Source organism: Atheta coriaria, unplaced genomic scaffold, assembly GCF_025399875.1.
Source record: "Atheta coriaria isolate IRGN ID8LTWV9N9 unplaced genomic scaffold, Caltech_Dcor_3.1 hic_scaffold_16_pilon, whole genome shotgun sequence".
NCBI lineage: Eukaryota > Metazoa > Arthropoda > Insecta > Coleoptera > Staphylinidae > Dalotia > Dalotia coriaria.
In genome coordinates this window covers 1,329,254-1,349,046 of record NW_027045458.1, presented here as the reverse complement: position 1 = coordinate 1,349,046, position 19,793 = coordinate 1,329,254, and the positions used below count along the sequence as shown (strand labels likewise).

Sequence of the window (19,793 nt, the reverse complement as noted above, 5' to 3'; positions counted from 1 at the left end):
GCACCGCAACGTCATAATGGGAATAAATATCCCCGCGCCGCATGTCAGAAACAGAAGCGGAGGCGCTTTACAACAACCAACAACGTTTCCACTTTGTTTCAACTTGCAAGTTAAAATATACACACAAATAAAAACGAAACTAAACATTGAACGTCGCCCGTGCAGATGACGAATTATCCAGAGATTTTTCATTTACAAAGTTTTCCATGCCGCCGCAAACAATCAAACAATCGGCCAAGTTATTCTCGAGTTGTAGAACAATAGCGGGCAAACTAAGAAATGTGCAAATCTGCTTGGGTGAAATACAGCTGTAACTCGCATTGCGAAACTAACCGCAGCGCAGTTTGTTGGTCATTTATGCGCCTCCATAATTGCGCTTTGTGACGAGCCGCATGACATCCTGGGCCAGGACTCTGCTATTCATAGGCATGTGCGGTCGAAATTCGCACGACTCGCACGATATGAATACAGTGATGTGAAATTACGTTCATTGTTGGCGCGCAACTCCAACACTAACTCAAGTTGAGGTCGTTGCAGGTTACACTATAACACAATGTACTCGCAGCGGAAACAAGCAAAGAGTCCTCTTACTCCTCTCGTATGCAATGGGCAAATAACTCCCTGGGATGAGACACAAACTACCTTTCTACATGAATAATAAACATCTTTTGGTTAAATCCAGGTAGTAGGTAGTATAAATCTAGGTTACTGTTTCTTAAAAAGTGCAAATTAAATCGGTCAATGCAACGATTTAAAAACAAACAAGAACATAAATTCGCATCGACCTAATGGTCTAATGGAATGCACATAAACAACCCCAGTCAATATTGTTTGTGTTTCTATTTTCGTCGTGTTTTCGTATAATTTATTAAGAAATCACCGCAAAATGTCCTCAGATGTTGTGTGCCGTGCATAATGCGTTATTTATGTGTTTATATAGCCGATTGCAATATTGGCGAATGAAAACTATGTAATGGATGCACATAAAGTTAATGTAAAATGAAATACCGCGAGCTTCTTGGGACTAGAGCTCCGGTAAACAATTTTTATCGGCGAAATCCAATATTCCGGCGATCATTTCAAGTTATTTTTTATAGCGTTTTATAAAAGCCATAACTGTGTTTACCCAGAGTGAAAATATGTTGAAACTGTGCAGTACCTATAATCCCCCAACATCAGATAATACTTAATCCACACGGGAAGAAAGTTAATTAAAATTTAGTAATTTTTAATAAAAACAGCATCGATTTTCGCCTTGTTGCTTTGTTGCTGTTATTGAATATAAGAGTAAAACTTTTACGATACATCTGTCGATGTTGTATTATATTATTAAAGGGTGTTATTAATACTCGGCTGCGATGTCTGTCGTCACATTCGCGTGTACTTAACGCGCCCTTGCTATAATTATAACAGCGAGTGCGAAATAACATCCGAGACATAATCATAACACTGCCGAAGAGTGCGGTTCATGCGCCGTAACGACCCCGTGCTGCATGTGTGCCGCCCTATTCGGGGCTCGCAATAATAATCACAAGAGTTCTCCTCGGATCTCATTTAACGAGCGCCCTCTGTACGCGCACTGCGTTCATAAACCCCCGGATGCTACGAATTCGTATAGTACAAGTCCAGCCCAACGAATAATAATAACAACCGTAATGAGTGAGCAGTTCCTCGTGCTTTGTGAAGAAAATTAATTATTCGCATTGCAGATACGAGTATACGAATATTTGTTCAAAACCGTGATTTTTTTAGGTTATGGTGTGTGATTTGACAGCGTAATGACAGCAATATGATTTTGACAGATGCAATATGTGACAAAGTCAGTTTTGTTTGTTCCGCACGTGCTTGATATTCACAAAAATTTCAAAAACAAAAATTCGCTTTGTACTTTGTAGTCTCAATCAATTTTTTTCGATTATCACACGATTGTTTGCGTTTGCGTGACCAAAATCAAACCGAAATTCGACAAATGCGTTACAAAACCGATGCCGGAACTCGCGAAAAAAAACCAAAGCGCAATCATGTAAATTACATCAACATACCGACAAAGCCTACCCGTTCCATTCCGCAACCCCGCAGCACACATAATTTCGCATGTGTGTGGAAATAATGCAAATGCGATGCGAATGCGCCCGGCAAATCGAAAAATCTCCCGCGCGCGCGATTCGCTCATGATTGAATTTTTCATAGCGTACCGATTTTTTTCCTCTCTGTGATATCTCTGTTTATGCACATCGTGCCTGATCAACTTACAAGCTTGAGTTTTGCCGACTTTACACAGAGATAAAACGCAAAACACAGGAATTTTAATTTCGTTCGTCCCACAACAACAGCGATAAATCTATATTTGTCTAAAAAAAAAAGTTAGGGCTTTGTGCACAATGCGGCGTATTCATAACTTTGAGGAACTTCGAGTAGTTTGAAATTTTGGATGTTATCGTTGCAGCATGCCTGAAATTGCCTGCACAAATTTCACATATGAGTATTTTTACGAGAGCATAAATGCATTTTCTGGTTTATTAAAATTTAGTATCACATATATGCGTATAAAGGCAACATTTTGATACATTTGCACATCATTTGTGATGATTCGGATGCACATTGATATATTTACTGCGGAGGCGCAGGTAAACCGGAAACGGCCGGCACAAATCATTAATTCAACACTTAATGGCGGCTGGCGTTTGTTATATAAACAATATACGCATAAACCAACTGCCATCGTGATTTACTACTGTTAGTTGTATTGCGGTGCGTATATTTTTCATTATAAAGTTTTATTTGCTATAGTGTAATGAATAAATTACTAGCAATAAAATAAATTAATAAAAACACTTTATTTCGGGCCAGTTTTGAAATAAATTTTCATTCAAGTGTCAGGTAAATATACATTTAAATTAAAATATAAATTAAATATAGGTAGTCGTAAAGTAAACATTTTTTGAAGTAGGAGTTGACTAATTCGAAAATTATGTGTGTATAAAGTGACATAAAATATTTATAGGAATTCTTACGATTTTTTGAAGGAAAAAATTGATTTTTCGGTGTTTTTTGACAAATTAAAGCATATTTTTTAATTTTTTTCTTAATTTCGCATTTCTCACTTGTTTAAAATAAAATTATGAATTTTATTGATAGTATTGACACACATTAGGCCCAAGAAAGTGAAAATTAATTAAAGTTTTACTAAAAACTACAAAAACCAGTTTTAAACATGTCGCACCGCTAAATAATTTCAAACACTCTCTGAATAAGACATAAACCAGCTCTTATCATGCAGTGAAACGTTCTCCTCTTCGCTTCGGTCTCTTCATATCAATCGACATACATAAGGCATCGACGTCGCTCGTTGATAACTCATATCCGCATGCCGCGCGTCGCGTGCACCAAACACTCTCGGCCGCGCTCAACTATTGATACAAGCGTAAGCGTGTTGCGCCGAAGTTTCAGCGTGCGCACACATTCTGCGGTCGCGACGTGAAACTTTTATTTATGTGTTTGCTTATCAAACCTTGTCGCTCGTCGCATAAAATATAAATATAAATATTTATCGCGACGCTGCCCGACTTTATGCTCGCGTCTCATCTTGAGTTCCCCGCACGACAGTTTGCTCTGCACGAGTTTACGGTTGTCGCGAATATCTAACAGATATAGCTATTTCATGTGCCGTGATGTGACTCGTAAGATTATAACGTATTGTTCGACACACAATGCGAATTTCGATCGGGATGTACTTGAAAAGTGAATTAAAAATAGGAAATATCATTTTCACAAATTGTGGACAAAGAAAAACTATAAAATTGATAGAACATTAATTATTTAAATAAAAAATAATTTGTTTTGAAAAAAGATTTTATGATTTTCAATTTGTGAAATATTAATTTATTTACATGAATATCCAAAATCTATCCGCAAGTATTTCGTGCATATTAAATTTTTCTCGCAATTCTTTGGCAAACATTTCATTCAGTGGGTTTCTGCCTCGTTTGCAGATTCAATACCCACTTATTAAAGCCATTCGACGCATGCTGGTTACGCAATAATAAAATTTATTAAATTTCTTTTTGCGTTCGCTGGCGAGTAATGCGCGAACGCGATTGTATCCATCCCACTTGCGAAAGCATCGCAAAACCGTAAAACTGGAAAAGCCCGAAATTGAAACCGTTTCACATTCGTTCGTCTTTTATACGTCTTAGCTTTCGTTTGCCTTCCGCTGGCTTTTCCGCACACAAATTGTTAACAAGCTTATAATAACAAAGTAAACTGTTAAAATGGAAAATGTCAATGACTCTACTTTCCAAATTAAAAAATATTTTATTTTTTACTTTTATTTGTAGCCTTGTGAAATAAACTAGTATGTTTAAGTTTTTAATAAGTTAAAAACTGTATTATTAATCGTATAATGCGGCAATTTTGTTAAAATTATTTGATGAAAATAAAAGTTCAAATACGAGCGCATGTTTGAATGCGCTGTGCAGTCAAGCACAGCATAAATATATAATAATTATTTTAAAATGGTGGTGTACTAAAACTAAACGAACTACGCCGCGCTAAATAATTTAATGGTTAATGGAATTTTTAATAAATTTCACATTTCAACACCTCCGCATGGAGCAAATGTTTTAATCTAAACTGCAATTCGGCCACTCACCCGAAATTATTTATTATTGGGTTAATAAATATTTAAATTAAATTTGCTTCCGGTTCAAGTAATAAATTAGCAAAAAATAAAATCAAATTTAAAAAACTTTTTTCTATTTTTATCTTTAAAGCGCCAGTTTTTACACGAGTATGAGATTCAAAAGGTGGTAATTTATACACGGACGGCCAAGGCCGTGACTAAAGTAATTTAGTCACGTATTCTCCTTTTCCAGGCCGAATATTCGGTTATTTGGCTAAAATTATACCCACACATCTCTAGTATTTACTTTCTTAAAAGTATTTTGTAGCCTTTTGCGTTTAGTTAATTCCCTAAAAGCCTTTGTCAACATAAAAGGATATTTATTCACTACGCTTTCGTAGCTTCCGCTTGCATTCGCTATTTTCTATCCGGAGCATTTGTATTATGCGCTATATTAATATTATTTCACATGATTGATTGTCGACGACGAGGCGCGGCGATTGCAACTGATTTCGACAGGAAATTAAATTTTCTTCTTCAATCATCTTTGCTTATCTTGTGCAGAGCGCAACGCCCATCCACCCACGACTTTTAACTAAACTCCAACAATGAGCGCAGGAAGTCAGAATCGAAAGCAAGTCGCAGTTCTTTGATTCTTTGTTCGGCGGGTGCGCTCGTCTATTCGTCTCCTCTTTTTTGTTTTATTAATCTGATTACAAATCGAAATGTGCTCATTAATCAATGTCAACAAAGTTGTATGCTTTTTTACTTTAAAACTTAATTTCAGTAAAAGCACTACACCAAAATGTAGTGATTTCAAGCATCACGGCACAAATCAGGCGCTGACACACACACAATACGTGAATAATTAATTAATTCTAAGTAATGAGCGAATAATCAGGTATTACGCACGTAAGCAGATAAAATCAGGTGTAAATAAGTATTAGCAGAACATCATTGGATTAATATGCGTATATACAATTCACACAAACCGCACACGCATTAGTCGTGGCGGATTAATTAAATTACAACACGTTAATTAGAATTACCTGGAGTGATTTAGAGCGATCGCACGGTTATTGCCTAATAAGATATGAAAATTTAATTTTCAGATGAAAATAAACAAATTTGGAATATGAAATTTGTTTATGATTCATGTGATGCTAGAAACGCTATTTTCAACACAGTGAATGATAAGAGAACTCGTCTATTATCGCGTTAACTGCCAAAGTGACCCGCAAACACCAATTGCATGCGTTTATGATTTCGAAATCATGCACATTGTTATTGCATCACAAAGTGACGAATCAACACTAATATAAATCACATTTTGTAAACTTTATTAGTAAATGGCTTTTCTCATGCATTTTGCTTATTTCTTGCCGATTTTGTCAATGAAATACTTGATTTAAATGCAAAGAAAAGAAAAATTGTAATAATGCGCCATCTCAATTCGAGTTATATAACTATAACTACGATTTATTTACCATACAAACTTTAATCGGTTATTTTAAACCCTAAAAGATTAATTTTTGCAACAAAAAGTAGCTTATTTTATTTTCCTAGGTCAAAAATATCTCTATAGCAAAATTTGCCAAAATTTGTTCGGTGGTTTTCCTGTGAAAGCGTCACAAATAAACAAACCAACTAAAAATTAATTTTACAACATAAGTTATCATTTAATTTTAATTTTTTGCACTTTAGCAAGTTTATAATAATGTTGGCAATGTCCTCCAAAGGTTTAATAATCAGAGTGTTATCTTTCGGAAACACTCTGTTGACCCAATTAACGTAACGCAACGCGAGCTGTTAGCAAAAGTACGGATGGCAATATAAAAGAAGTGTAAGTGCTGGACGAAGCATTCCCAAAAAGCCTCTTACTCTTATTCCCATCTTCGCGCTGCCGCCGCTGGCAGCCACCCCATGGGCAGCGGGTACTGGTATACCACTACCAACCACCCCTCGTGCACAAAAGTTGCCGCTCTACGGCCGAATATTTACGGTATTTACAGCAAAAGTGCTGCGCTCCTCTCTCAGCGAAACTCAATTCATCAACACCCTCCCACACCTCGCGGCCCCGGGCGGCAAATGCTTTTTTAACCTCGCTTGTAAGTCTCGCTGCTCCGGCAGCTGCAAGATGTGCTTAAAAGCTTGAAATAAAAGTTGCACGCACGGCGACATATAATATCGCGCACTCACTACCCGGACGGGACTATTTTTCAGCAAACTTTCAAACATGTCACACGCTGTGTGCACATTTATGCGCATGCACACACTTTCCTTATTATTTTCTTTATTTGCAATAAAATTTTCCGAAATTTATCGCGCAGAATGCAGACGCTTTGCGTTCATTGATTAGTTTGGCTCGCGCCAAGTAATTCCGATATTGGCTCGTTGTTTGTGTGCCAAATTTAGGAAAATAATCAAATAAAACTCGCGACTGCAAGTTATTTCCGAATATGTTCGATTTTTTCGCCAATTGCAAACTGATTTCATTGAAAGTTTGCGCATAAAAACTTGATATAAAAATCCATTTTACCCTCTCGCACACACTAAGTACTTTTACCTGGTTGGCAAACTTTGAATTTATGACCACACCGTGCGCATAATAGCAATTTAAAAGTTTCGATCGAAAGCGTGGCGAGTTTCAACTCGTCGATTAAAATTTTATTCCGATACGATAATATTTTTAATGCACTTTCCGATGGGATAATTACAAATATCCCACACATAAATTGCGGCAACTTGCACATCGCTAATGATCCTTTAATACGGTGCGCATATTTTAATTAATTTTCATCCTACAACACAATAGCTCTCCATGCAAACGCAAATAAATCAAATAAAATCCAGCTATCCATCAGGATCGTCCTTATTTACAAGTTTTGTAAAGTTTAGTAATATACGAAGAGCACGTAATTACCGGCCATTAAAAATGTAAAAAGTGTCACTAATCTCCGTCAGACTATGAAAAGAGGTAAAGTTTTAATGACGAAATATGATCAAACAACATTTTGGCAGAAAAGAAGAAATTTCTTCCGTTTTTTTCATAAAAATTGTAAAAAATGTCAAAATTTAGATTTGCAATAATAATAATAGGCTAATATTCTATATTCACTAAACATAAACTCGTCGTTTTGAAAAGAAACTCACATATTTCAATACCAATATGGATGGATAAATAAACGTGATGTATTCTCCTTCAATGCAGGGTGTGATGGATGGCTCATGCGGGGCACCCGAAAATATCCAAAACACAAAACTGCCTGACGAATTCTTAAAGAAGTGTCAAGCGATGATGAATATGAAAGCCTATCACCAAATTTATCCCTCGTTATAGATATTATTTTTCCCCGCATATTTAGTGCGTTTCATTTCGTAAAAGCCTATTATACAGCTGCTTCAAATGCAAACGCTAATTTCGCCGTAAATACAATTTATTCGACTTTGACTTTGAGCTCTCTCACACCCTGTCGAACGCTTTATTAAACACGGCAACTCATAACAAGTCGCGCGACGCAGACAGGAAAGACAAAGTCATAAAATAAATTTAGGCGCTTTATTTATGTGCGTATTTCCCTTTCGTGTTGTTTCGCAAAATGAAAATTTGCAAGAGGAACGCAAGAAGAAAAACACACGCACGCACTTTGCGTACATCAACTACGCTTCTTTTGCTTTCGTTGGCGTGGAGGAAGCTTAGAAAGATGAACGGGCGGCCGTTAACGTTAAATATTTCTTGTTTTTCTGTGTCAATGTTTCTGTCGCTTCGGCATGTTTGTTTGCCTAAACGAACGCCAAAGGAAGCCCGCAGAGCAATCGCATCTCGCCCGCTGGCCGCCTGCCAATTCATTCGATTTCGTTCATTGTTTTTGTAGCCCTCCATTAGTCGAGCGTCGAGCGACAAGCGCAAGGCAATGCATGATCACGCCGCTGATGCCGCTGAAGCTTCAAGAAGTGAACAATAAACTTTCCAGTCGACCGAAATAAACGAAGAACTAAATTTAAACTCCGAGTACACTTTTGCAACTTGCGAAACAATTCACAAAATACACATTTGCGCTGCGTTCGATTAAAATACAAACTAATATCCGGTTTATGTATATTGTGTTTATGATGAAAGAGAGGATGAAAAAAAAGTTTAGTATGTATTACTTACAGGGTTGCTGATGATGATGCGCGGGTCTTGTGAGCGCAAACACTCGGGCTAACTTTAGCGTTGATGTTCCGTTCGAGGGCAGGAGGGCACTGGATGTTCGTTCGGTCGCGACGGGCGAGCGAGAGCGTGCGGGATGCGTGTGCGGTTAGGTTGTGCACGGGTGGCGCAGCGTACGGAGCGCGATCGTCGACTACGCCGCGGCCGGCGGCGAGCAGAGCGCGCGGAGAAGACTTCTCTCTATTGATCACCGCCGGCGTCGTGCCCGCCGCGCGCGAGAGCAGGATGCACGCCCGAAACATCTTTCTGCGCGCAGAACACACAACACGAGCGCAGCCCGGCGACGGGAACCAGCGCAGAAATGCTACCAACTGCAACAACCAGCAAAACATCAACATGCTTAACCTAAGTATTTACAAATTTAATTCAATTTTATTTCAATAATAAATATCACACGAATCACCATGATTAATGTTTAATCGAATCGTTTTCTGCGTAGGCAATCATGCGAACGCGCAGACAAAAAGACGAATTAATTGGAAACTGTTTGTCGTGTTCGGCCAAGAACCAACGAATCCCTCGGCATTGTGCACTGATACGGAAGATTAAACACTTTCTGATTGTGATCACTTGTTTTAAGCAAAAATAATTAAAATCGAGTTTTTGATCAAAATCACTAAGCGAGTGTCTTTGGTGTGAAACTATAAAACGTGACGAGGGATGTGATTTTATTCACCGCCATCAAACCCAAGACCTACGACACATTTATTACCGCGTAGCCATTTTCACCCAGGCACTCTGCTACGTGTCAAGCCACAGCGATGGGATATTTAACGTAAGCTACGCATATTATTCCGCAAAAAGTAACCATCGGGAGAGGCGTAATATCGAAATGGAACACGTGCCCGGAAAACACTTGATCCGAACAATACATTCTCCCTCAAAGGGTGCAACGAACGGCCGGACATTGAAATAATACGAAGGTTCAAGTGGTAAATGGTAATGCAGATGGTTACGAGGTGAAATGCATCCGGAAGGCTACTAAAGCCCCCAAAAAACTACCCCGCTTGGCTCTATAGGGATAACACCTTCTACAACTATCCAGGACGGCTGGCAATTTACAAAAAGCGTCGAGCGGCTCGGAATGGCATACAATCCAACTTGTCTCGCACTTGTCTAGCCCCAAGCAAGTGCGGATTGATAGATCAGCTTGTAAAGTGGGACTTTTATTAATATTCCCTTTGGGAGCTCTTATCCCATACTTTTTCTTTCCCGGGAATTCTATAGGAAGTGTAGAAATCATTATAAAATTTAACTGATTTGTAAATATCCTAATGGTATGTTACAGAATAGTTCTTTGAAAAATCTAAGAAAAGCAATCGGTGAAATTGGGCCGAAGTCGGAGACTCGGAGTCAAAGTCGAACCTCAAAGTTTGACTTGGACGTGCGCAACGAACTTGACGAACGTAGAAACGACTAAAATGCAACCCCGGCACTTGTCATGGACACGGACATCTGGATGCTCGCCTGGGGCCCAGATGTTTTCAACTCTTCTCCTCTTCTTCTTTCCTCTCGGGCCCATTGAACTTCTGTCATGCTAACACGTCGATTCCCCACGTTATGATATTCTTTTGAGTTTCAGATTGAAGTTGTCGGCTTGCTTTCTCTGCGTGCACAGATCAATCGCGTTATTGTTGTCCATGGACCGCGGAAATGTGATCTGTAAGAGTAAATCTTTATATTTTTGCTGATTGTTGACTTTTTTTTCACTTTTTGGTCCCTAAAACCAACGAAACATAACTATACTCGTATATTTTAACGATGTAGATAACACGCAGACCGCGCACATTCGTCTTGCGCTTAATAGTCTATTATCCCGGGTGCCATTCAATCAGTCACTTAAACTATTTTCCGTCTTTCTACGCTTGCGTTCGCAATGTGTTGCGTTGCTCCCCTTTTGTGCGCGACGCGTCTTCACAAACATCTCGAATAATTGTCTGCTGCAAAAAGTGTTGGCAGGACGACGAATACAATATGCTCTTCGAAAGCATCAAGGGTCTCAAGACAATGGACAATTCATCATGGTTGAATCAACCGACATGATTCTCACATCTGTTTTTGCTGACTAAACATAACTACATATCATTCTTTCTGATGAGTTACTTCAAACAAAATCAACTGCAAATGATAAAAGCTTTCATCAACACCCCGTATATTAAAATATGTCTAGTAGTAGATCTTGATAGTACTCGCACTAGTTTGCGCCGCCAAATTGCCAATCAAACATTGTTGTACGCGTCGCACCGTGATTGAATAAGTGTTTTGTAGTTGTGTCTACATTAGCATGTTGGCAATAACGAATAACACAATGTTTATGACCGGCAATAAAGCGGAAGATTCGTCGTGCGCATGCGCAAAGTAAACAAAACATAAATTGTTGTGTATCCCTGGATTGTTCTCTCCATTTCGCTATTTGTGCGTCCGCAGCACCGTGAGCCCATAAGGCCGCGCAGATATGATGAATGGTGAATTTACAAGCCGTTTAATCGATGCATCGATCCAGCAGGACGTGCGAAATGTGCGCCGTGATTAAGGGCGAAAATCACAAACCGCTTTATCACATTACGTTCGCGATGCTTACGTGTTGACAAATCTGCTGAGGCAAATCCACCACACGAGTATCTCTGTAGGTATTCGTGACCCGAGATTCAGGCGGGCGGTGGGTTCGCATGTCACTGCAACATTGCATGTTATAAAAGATGGAAATCTGATCGTGGTGGTGGCAGTGGTGCAGGATGATCCGCTTAGTGCATCATGGGTTATCGTCGACATTTGTATGCGTGATGCGAGCAGGGATTTAGTATTACTAAATCATAAAATTATAAAATTTGAATTTACACAATGAGATAATTATTTGTTTAGAGTAAAGTGGATTAAATTATTGAAAAAACATGAAATATTTTCATAAATTATGTTATTTTAATTGATTTGAATTTGGCTTATGAATTTGACCAAAAAGCCAAAAATTCGACCTGAAAAATTTCAACTTCCAGTTTTTTTTTGACGATTTCTGACAATTTTTATCTTATTTTGCAGAATTTCAAACTGTTTCGGCTCATTAGCACTTTCATCAGCAAATCTTAAACCCCTCTGGGTTTGTATTTTTCAAAATTAATAAATTATCACAATATTTTCATCACCAAATTATCAAAATTTTCGGTGTTTTTTGCAGTTTAATTGCCAATTATTCACCGGCAATAAAAGCAGCCGAATATTTGCCTATTGGATGCATCTCTAGAAATGTTATATGATTAAAATTAAATCTCCATTCAAGCCCTTTTGAGAAGCTAAACTTTTTCGCTAGATAACAGTAGATAAAGTTGATCGTTCGATGTCGCGACAAGTGTAGCGATAATTCAAGATTTTACGCTTTTCGAACGTTCGCCATTCGACAGAGCGTCGTCGCGATTCAATTGCATCGCTTTCGTTACCGTCGCCGCTTTTTTTACTCATCGCACGCTCATTGTACGGCATGTACAGCGTTGCTCCAGTGCGCCCGGCAACAAAAGACGCGAGATATAAGCGTTCGAAACTTCGCCCATTTTCTCGACATCCTCCTCCGGGCGCGCATCGCACAACTGTATTTTTCGCCTTTTATTCTTTCGCCTCGCTCCCATCTTCGCGCATAATAATGCACCCCCCAAACGAGCATGATTTATTCCCTGCTGCCAGTCGCACGTTTATTACATTCAAAGACAACTGCGCTTTGATATGCGCACATTTCCTCTGGTTGTATTTCTTTAATAATCATGCGCGACATTCTCGCTCCGTGCTCGCATATGAGTATCCAAAGTGAAGCTGAAGGCGAGCAGTGTGACTGAGACCGCCTCGGGGAGCGGCAAGTGCAACATAATACTCTTATAATGACACCGCCAAAGGATGTAGTGTATCGCTGTGTGTGTGCACATGCAAAACTCCATGCGCGACATGAAAGATTATAATACATCAGGACTATCAGCAGGAAAGAGTTAGCGTTGCGCTGCTCAAAGTGCGGTGCGCTGTAACTCACACGCTTCATTTTACGGCGTATCCAACGTCCAGGAACATTTTGCGGCGCATTTTACGCATGAGATGCATCACAAACGCGTAATGAGCGACGGTCTCTAATTATCCACTGCATTTGTATCTGGATGGAACAATGACATAGAAACAAAGCAAACATTAAATTTTTAGGTTAAATTAGGTTAGGTTTGGGTTTAGTATTAGCCAATATTTAATCTGCATTCAAAAAATACTCAAAATAAAAGTTTTTTGGAAAATTTTCGATACTTTTGTGGGTTTTTAGCGAATTTTTGACTATTTAACGACTTGGTTGGTCTCAATTTAGGTTATGTTAGGTATTTTACGTAACCTATATAATTCTAATCATATTCCTCTAAGCCAGATTAAAATAAACCCAAAATGATCGCTTCTAGGAGATTACCTAAACAAAAACAAGTAAAAAACAAAGTAATCATGACCCGGAAATTGAAATATCACCACCACTTGCAATTGGACATTAATTAGCGCACTAATTAGATTAAAAACAAGACCTATTTATACAGCCATTGTTATCAGCACAAAGCCATTCAAGGTTTACACGCACATCACATATCGACCACTCAGCCACTCAAACTCTGCCCTTTACTGCATGATATATTATCATACTCACGCATTAATTAACTAGCAATTGGATAAGGTATTAATAGCGAGGGTGAGAACGATGTGTGCACATCCACGACTGATACAAGGATACGCACTACCAAGCCATGCATAAAGCACACCACGAGTGTAATTTCAAGTTTGTTCCCTTTGCTGCTGCCAGAGACGAAGCAGCGCCGAGAAAGAGAAGACAGTGTGACTGTAGCAAGACGAGCACGAGCATGGTTTCCGTGGATCACAAACACACACACACACACATCCAGGTCGACTATTCAAGGCATTCACCATTCAGCGTGCGAACCTGCGAGAATGTGCAAACATGTAACGCCAGATTTTCTTGTTCGCCTTCAGCTTGCTTGCTCAGTTGCTCCCTTTCTGGACGGTTAATATCCCTTTTGTTTCCGACTACAACTCCAGACCAAAGCTGAACCCACGAATCTGATGATGAATGTTCATGAGCCATGCCGTCCCTCATATTATATCAATTAATTGGAAACTTGTTGTGTGTAGTTACGCACTGTGGCTTATTGTTGCAACATTTAACGATAGCATTCCATAATTAAACGCGGCGTGGTTCTTTGTTTGTAATATTACACGTGCCTGTTTGTACACCTTGTCTAATGTCCACTGTGTCCTTATACTCGTAGTCATCTATCCTTTCAACAAACGATTATGCTGAAGGCAAGTTTCGGTATTACCGCGGCAACCCTTGATGTTCCGGTAATGCAAAGTAAAGCAAAGGTGTAAAGGTAACGTGGATCCCACCTCTGAGATCCTCGGCCGATAATATAGTTTAGGCTAAATTGAAACTGTAAACTCGTATACTATGCACCTTTCATCGGGGATCTAAAGTTTAAGATAATTATTCTCCACGTTTCACTAATTTCGATATTATAGAAATTATTATTTGTGAGATTAACAGAGTGTAAATGTAAAGATGAAAAAGTAAGTGCTCGAGTGCAGTGAGATAGTAAAGCAAAGCCAAGGAAGTGAATTATAGAAAAGACGTGCAGCGCGAAGTCGGAATTCACGTGCACAGATAAAATATACGGAAATTATGATGCCACTTTCGTAGATAACCTGTTGAATATGTAATGCGCATCCGGTCGGAATGACACAAAGAAAAAATCTAAACTTTCTGAGTTATCGAAAGTAAAATAACAGAAAAACATCCAAAAATAATATTATATATACGAATGTGGTTTATTTGTTTGTTTGTGACGCTTTTATGCAAAAACCGCTGAAGCCATTTTGATAAATTTTAGTATATAGATATTTTAGACCAACGAGAAGCAAATAGGCAACTTTTTATTGTAAAAAATAACAAGGAGGATAAAAAATAAGGGTTGAAAGTTAATATGAAGATTATATCATAGTTTTAGTATAAATTTGAATCTAGATGGCGCTGAAGTGCATTTTTAGCATTTCTCATTTCTTTAAATAAAAATTGAGAATTTAATGGATAAATTCAGCAGGTAAAAGACGCAGGAAACAAGAAAGTAATTAGTTAGGCTATTTATATTAAAATCTGCGTCAATATAGTTGCGGATGTTGTAGATGTACTCAAATATTGGGACATTGTTCAAAAACCTCAAAGCGATTGCGCTAATGGAGTTTTAAAAATAGGTTATTGAAACTAGAAGAGCGTGAGCACAACCGGATCGAACCGTCTGTAGGCATAAATTACTCGTATATTCAGCTCCCGAGTCCTGCGTTTTCCGCGTTTTCTGCACGCCAGCGAGCATGATTTGCTCCCGGCATACGCTTTTTTTGTCATATTAACTAGATGCAAACATTGAAATGCAACAAAAAATAAATTACACTTCACTATATTGACCAGAATTTTGTTTTTATGTTTTATTCATTTAAGTGCACTCATTGTCTCATTAGACATTTGTATTATTTGTATTTACCTCTTGGTGTTCATGTTTCCTATGTTGAAAAAGTAAGTAAAAAGGTAAAATAAGCGTTAAACGTTTGAGCGGCAAAAAGGAAATTTATATTGAGGATGCAGATGGAGTTCGGGCCGAGTGCAGTGCACCGTGATGGCCGTCCACGCTCGCGTTATTTCGGTTTGGCTTTCGAAACGTAAACATTTCCAGCCGGTGGTGGAGCTCTTTCAGATATTGCAATATGCAACATGCATTGATGCACCGCGCGCGCCATATTCGCCCCGATGCGGTCGGCGGCATTATGGCACAGTAAGAAAAGCGTTGCCGCATTCGCATGCAAAATACGTATTCGGTCGAACAAACATAATCGGATAGAAAGGTAGCGCTTAAATTGTGCACATGAACCGAAGTGGTGTTATTTTACTATTTTTCCGCGGTGTGCAACAAGAGCAAAACGCCGAATTCGTTTATTAGCTGCTTGGGATAAAAGGGCGCCAATCCATTACGGTTATATTTAGTTTCATTATGTATTTTAGCATTTTAATTACGTCGGATGAACCACGACCATTCATAACTTGTAATTTAACGAAATTGCACAAACATTTGTAGTAATTGCCCCGAGTAGGTGCACTGCAACATGGAAAATCTAGATAACTCAGAGCGTTGCTGGCCGCAATCGAAATTAGCCGCAACGTGGGCACGCGATGCGGCTGCACGCGACTCTTGCGCCGCCCAGAACCACCACACTGCCGCCGCCGTCGAGCGTAATTAACAAAATTAAACCGAGCGCGCAATTAATATTTGAAATAATTCATCCGCAAGATTTCCACTCAGCGTACTCAGTCTGCAACGCAAACAAACAGGCGACTCAACCTCCTCCAGTCCAAAACTCCAGAATTGAGAAAACCACTGCTGGAGGCATATTAACACAATCGCCATGGCATTATCGTGTTTGCACCCAAAAGAAACCGGTACACACAGTCGCTGGGATACAATTTAGAGGACTGAACAACTCCGATAAGGAGAAAAAGCTGCGTAAATTTTATTTATAAGTCGTTCACGCTTTCGGCCAGCGTCGCCGACGGCGTCTCCAGAGTGCTTGCAGCTAATCAATGTGCCCGAGCGGCCGCCATCATGAGCACGGGACACGCCAGCCGGGACAACTTGAGCGCGTATGAGGCGTATGCCTTGGAAATTTTACGGTTCGTAATTTCCTTCAGGGGTTGCTTGGCATGAGCAAGCGATATACGAACGATATCTGGTCTCAGAGGCTTTTAAGAACCTCGGTAAACCTTTGACTCACTTTATGTAGTTGGAGTCACATAATATTCTTCAATAAATATGATGAATTGAGTTTGAGAAGCAAATCAAATAGAAATATTATTTCATTTAGTTTTATGATGACTTTTGAACATTTAAACTACTATAATGGTCAAAAATATATAGAATTTGTTAATAAAATGTTTTATTTTAATTTAAAGAACTGAAAAATACAAATAATGCACTTTAGCGCCATCTAGCGCTTTCAATATATGTTTGAATCAATATACTAACTTTAATCTTTTATTTTACATCCTGTAAGTTATATTTCTGCGACAAAACGTAGTCTATTTGTTTTTCCATGGCCAAAAACATCTGTATATCAAAATTTATCAAAATCAGTTGATTGGTTTATCCGTAAAAGCGGAACAAACAAACTCACATTCCATTTTATAAGCTTAATTTGCCATTCCCAAGCCTCATTATATAAATTTAAAGCGTAATTTAATGATTTTTAGTCCAGGCCATTTTCCTTATTATAAACAACTAAAAATTCATAATATTTTACAAATAAACCATTTTTTAATCAATTTGATGAACTATTACACATATAAAAAATATCATCCAAATATCTCTTTATTGTCCAGCGTATTTTTTTGGCATCGCAATGAATGGTCAGCGCGAGCTGGCGGGGTCGTAACGGTCGTAAAATGCTTCTAATTAATTGTTATGTCTCTAGTCCACGCTGTCTGCTGGTCGCCAGTTGCAGCAGCAGCTAGGCCGTGAGCTCTTGTTGCGTTCGCAACATATCGCTCGCTTCCCATCCGCGTTTTATATCGGCGCAGAAAACGAACGAAACGAAGCAATTACACGCGATAAAAGGGATTAATGCACGCTGCAACTTGCCGCTACTGAAACTTTCAGTTTTCCGCTGCAACTCACGTTTTTTTTCTTCGCATGCATGCTGTGGAGTAATCCGTCTTATCAATATGCGCAAATAAGGGCACTGGAAACGCACGCAGAACGCATAAGAATGCAAACGTTAGAATAAATATGTCAACGGACTCTGGTTGCCTATTGGTGTTTAGATCGCGAGCGTGCCAATTACACTGCACTTGCGTTCCAAACGTTTACATTTTACATCTGGTGCTTGCTGGTATTTCATGTGTTGTGATTATAAACTAGTTCGATAACCCGTATACTAAATTTAATGTGTTTAATATTTTTACTGGTACATTGTAAAGTCGAGTAGATTTTTTTCTTGTTTAAAATTGTTTTATCTTGCGGATATTAAGTAAGCTCACTGCGCGTAATGGGAGTAAACTCCCCTAGAGCTTTCGTTAATACGCGCGCTGATAAGAATGGTGACACGAAATGTGCGCACTCGCACTTATGTTTCTATTAACTTAATTGTGAATGACGTTAATCTGATAACTGTGTCGCGGTTTACCATTAGTGTCACGCGTGTTGCGTAACTATGGCAATTGTAATCAGAATAAATTCGAAATGCATAAACGCAAATGCCACAATAACAATAATCATTTGCGTAATTGTTTTGGAACGTGATAGATGAAACTATAAATTTATGAATAACTAGCTTTTTATTTTTTGTTTCTTGGACTTAGTATGCGTCGATCCGATCAATAAGATTCGCAGTTTTATTTTAAATAAATAAGAAATGCTAATACCGCACTTTGGCGCCACCTATTGTTTAATTATTTAAGTATTACTATAATTTAATTTCTATACCAACTTTCATCTCTTATTTAACACCTCTTAGGTCATAACTTTCAATATTTTACTAGTTATTCTGCTGTTTGGGACAAAGATGAATCCAACAAATCATAGATCGTCAAAATCGATCAAGCCGTTCTTGAGTTATAACTGATCTAACTAACACGACTTTGTTTTGTATATAAATTGCTTTATAGAAACCATTTAAACAAAATATTTTGTGCAAAAATATTATTATCCTCTTGAAGTAGGATAAGAAGTAATGAGTATTGATCATTCTGTTACAACAATAGAAGATAATACAACTGATTGTACTGTTTGGTAATCCTTAATGCCTTTAATACTTCGAGTGAAAGACATGACAGAAACAAAAATTTGCAAACCCCCTCAACTGGATTAATGCGATCCGCGTGAAATAATGCCTGGTCGTATATTAACACACACTGGATGAGTCCGGTTGATGACTGTTGATTTGTTGACGCTGAACGCGTGCGATTGCACCCTGGTGGAGGGTAGATTCGACCGGCACTAGGTCGTTCAGGGCGTGACCGTTCCATGGGTAATAATGAATGAGTTTATGTTATGTTCAACGCACGGGCCGATATTTGGGTTAATTAAGTTTCACACACGAATTGGCTCAGGCTCAGGCTACTAGCGTAACGGTTCACATCAATTTAGAGTGTTAGCTGCCAAGAAAAACATCCAAAGTATCAAAAGTGACAACATATAACCAAGTTTTACGAGTATACTACTCTCCGTGCAAAGTGTGTTGAGTGTATTGATGCAAAACCATGCTATGCAACCAGTTTTACATTCAACTCATAACATTTTTACCTCTAAATCGTTTTTCTTTAGTTTAATTAATTTTTTAAATGATAATTTTTGTTTATTGGAAGACATATGAAGTAAAATTTGTAAAATTTGAGTTTTGAGTCGTTTTTGAATGTATTATTCCATTATATTCACATTAGCACAACACAGCAAATGCGTTTGTATTTGTCCGGTGCGAGTGTTGACAATTACCAGCGGAAATGCACACGAAAATTAGTTTAGTAATAATGGCGACGAGTTCGCGTGTCTACGCCAGCGGAATAATCAGCGTGCAAATGTGCGGCCCTTTTTTCACCACGCTCTAGCTGACGCTGTTCATCCACGCCGCCAACTGGACACTAGCGTCGTGTCCACCCTCACTTGGAACATTTGGTGTTCCGCCGGGGCCGGCCACGCAAACGCGAAATTCATGAATTGCAAAATATGTCCGTGGCACAAAAAAAAAACCACATATGCTCATTATAAGAGTGTAGAATGTACGGTCTGAACAGGAATTCGTAAACTTAGGAATTCAAGCACTTTTAAAATAAAAATGTTTCTATCCGGGTTTATAAACGTATGTTATGTGACGCAGCGTAAATGAGAAGATGCAAAAGTGCAC

General features: G+C 38.6%; 1 protein-coding gene and 1 long non-coding RNA gene across 5 annotated transcripts in view; one reads left to right on the top strand and one right to left on the bottom strand.

Annotated features, from left to right (window-relative positions):
* Positions 1–9,091, bottom strand: part of LOC135802219 (uncharacterized) — a 48,101-nt gene extending 39,010 nt beyond the window's left edge. For all 4 annotated transcript variants that reach the window (XM_065315766.1, XM_065315768.1, XM_065315767.1 and 1 more), the window contains exon 1: positions 8,778–9,091. In XM_065315766.1, coding sequence (XP_065171838.1) covers positions 8,778–9,076 — 299 coding nt within the window. In that variant the 5' untranslated portion in view covers positions 9,077–9,091. The remainder of the gene's footprint in view (positions 1–8,777) is intronic.
* Positions 9,048–10,525, top strand: LOC135802220 (uncharacterized). Its single transcript, XR_010550521.1, has 2 exons — positions 9,048–9,183; positions 9,274–10,525. It is a non-coding gene; the product is annotated as an uncharacterized lncRNA (long non-coding RNA).
* The last annotated feature ends 9,268 nt before the right edge of the window (positions 10,526–19,793 follow it).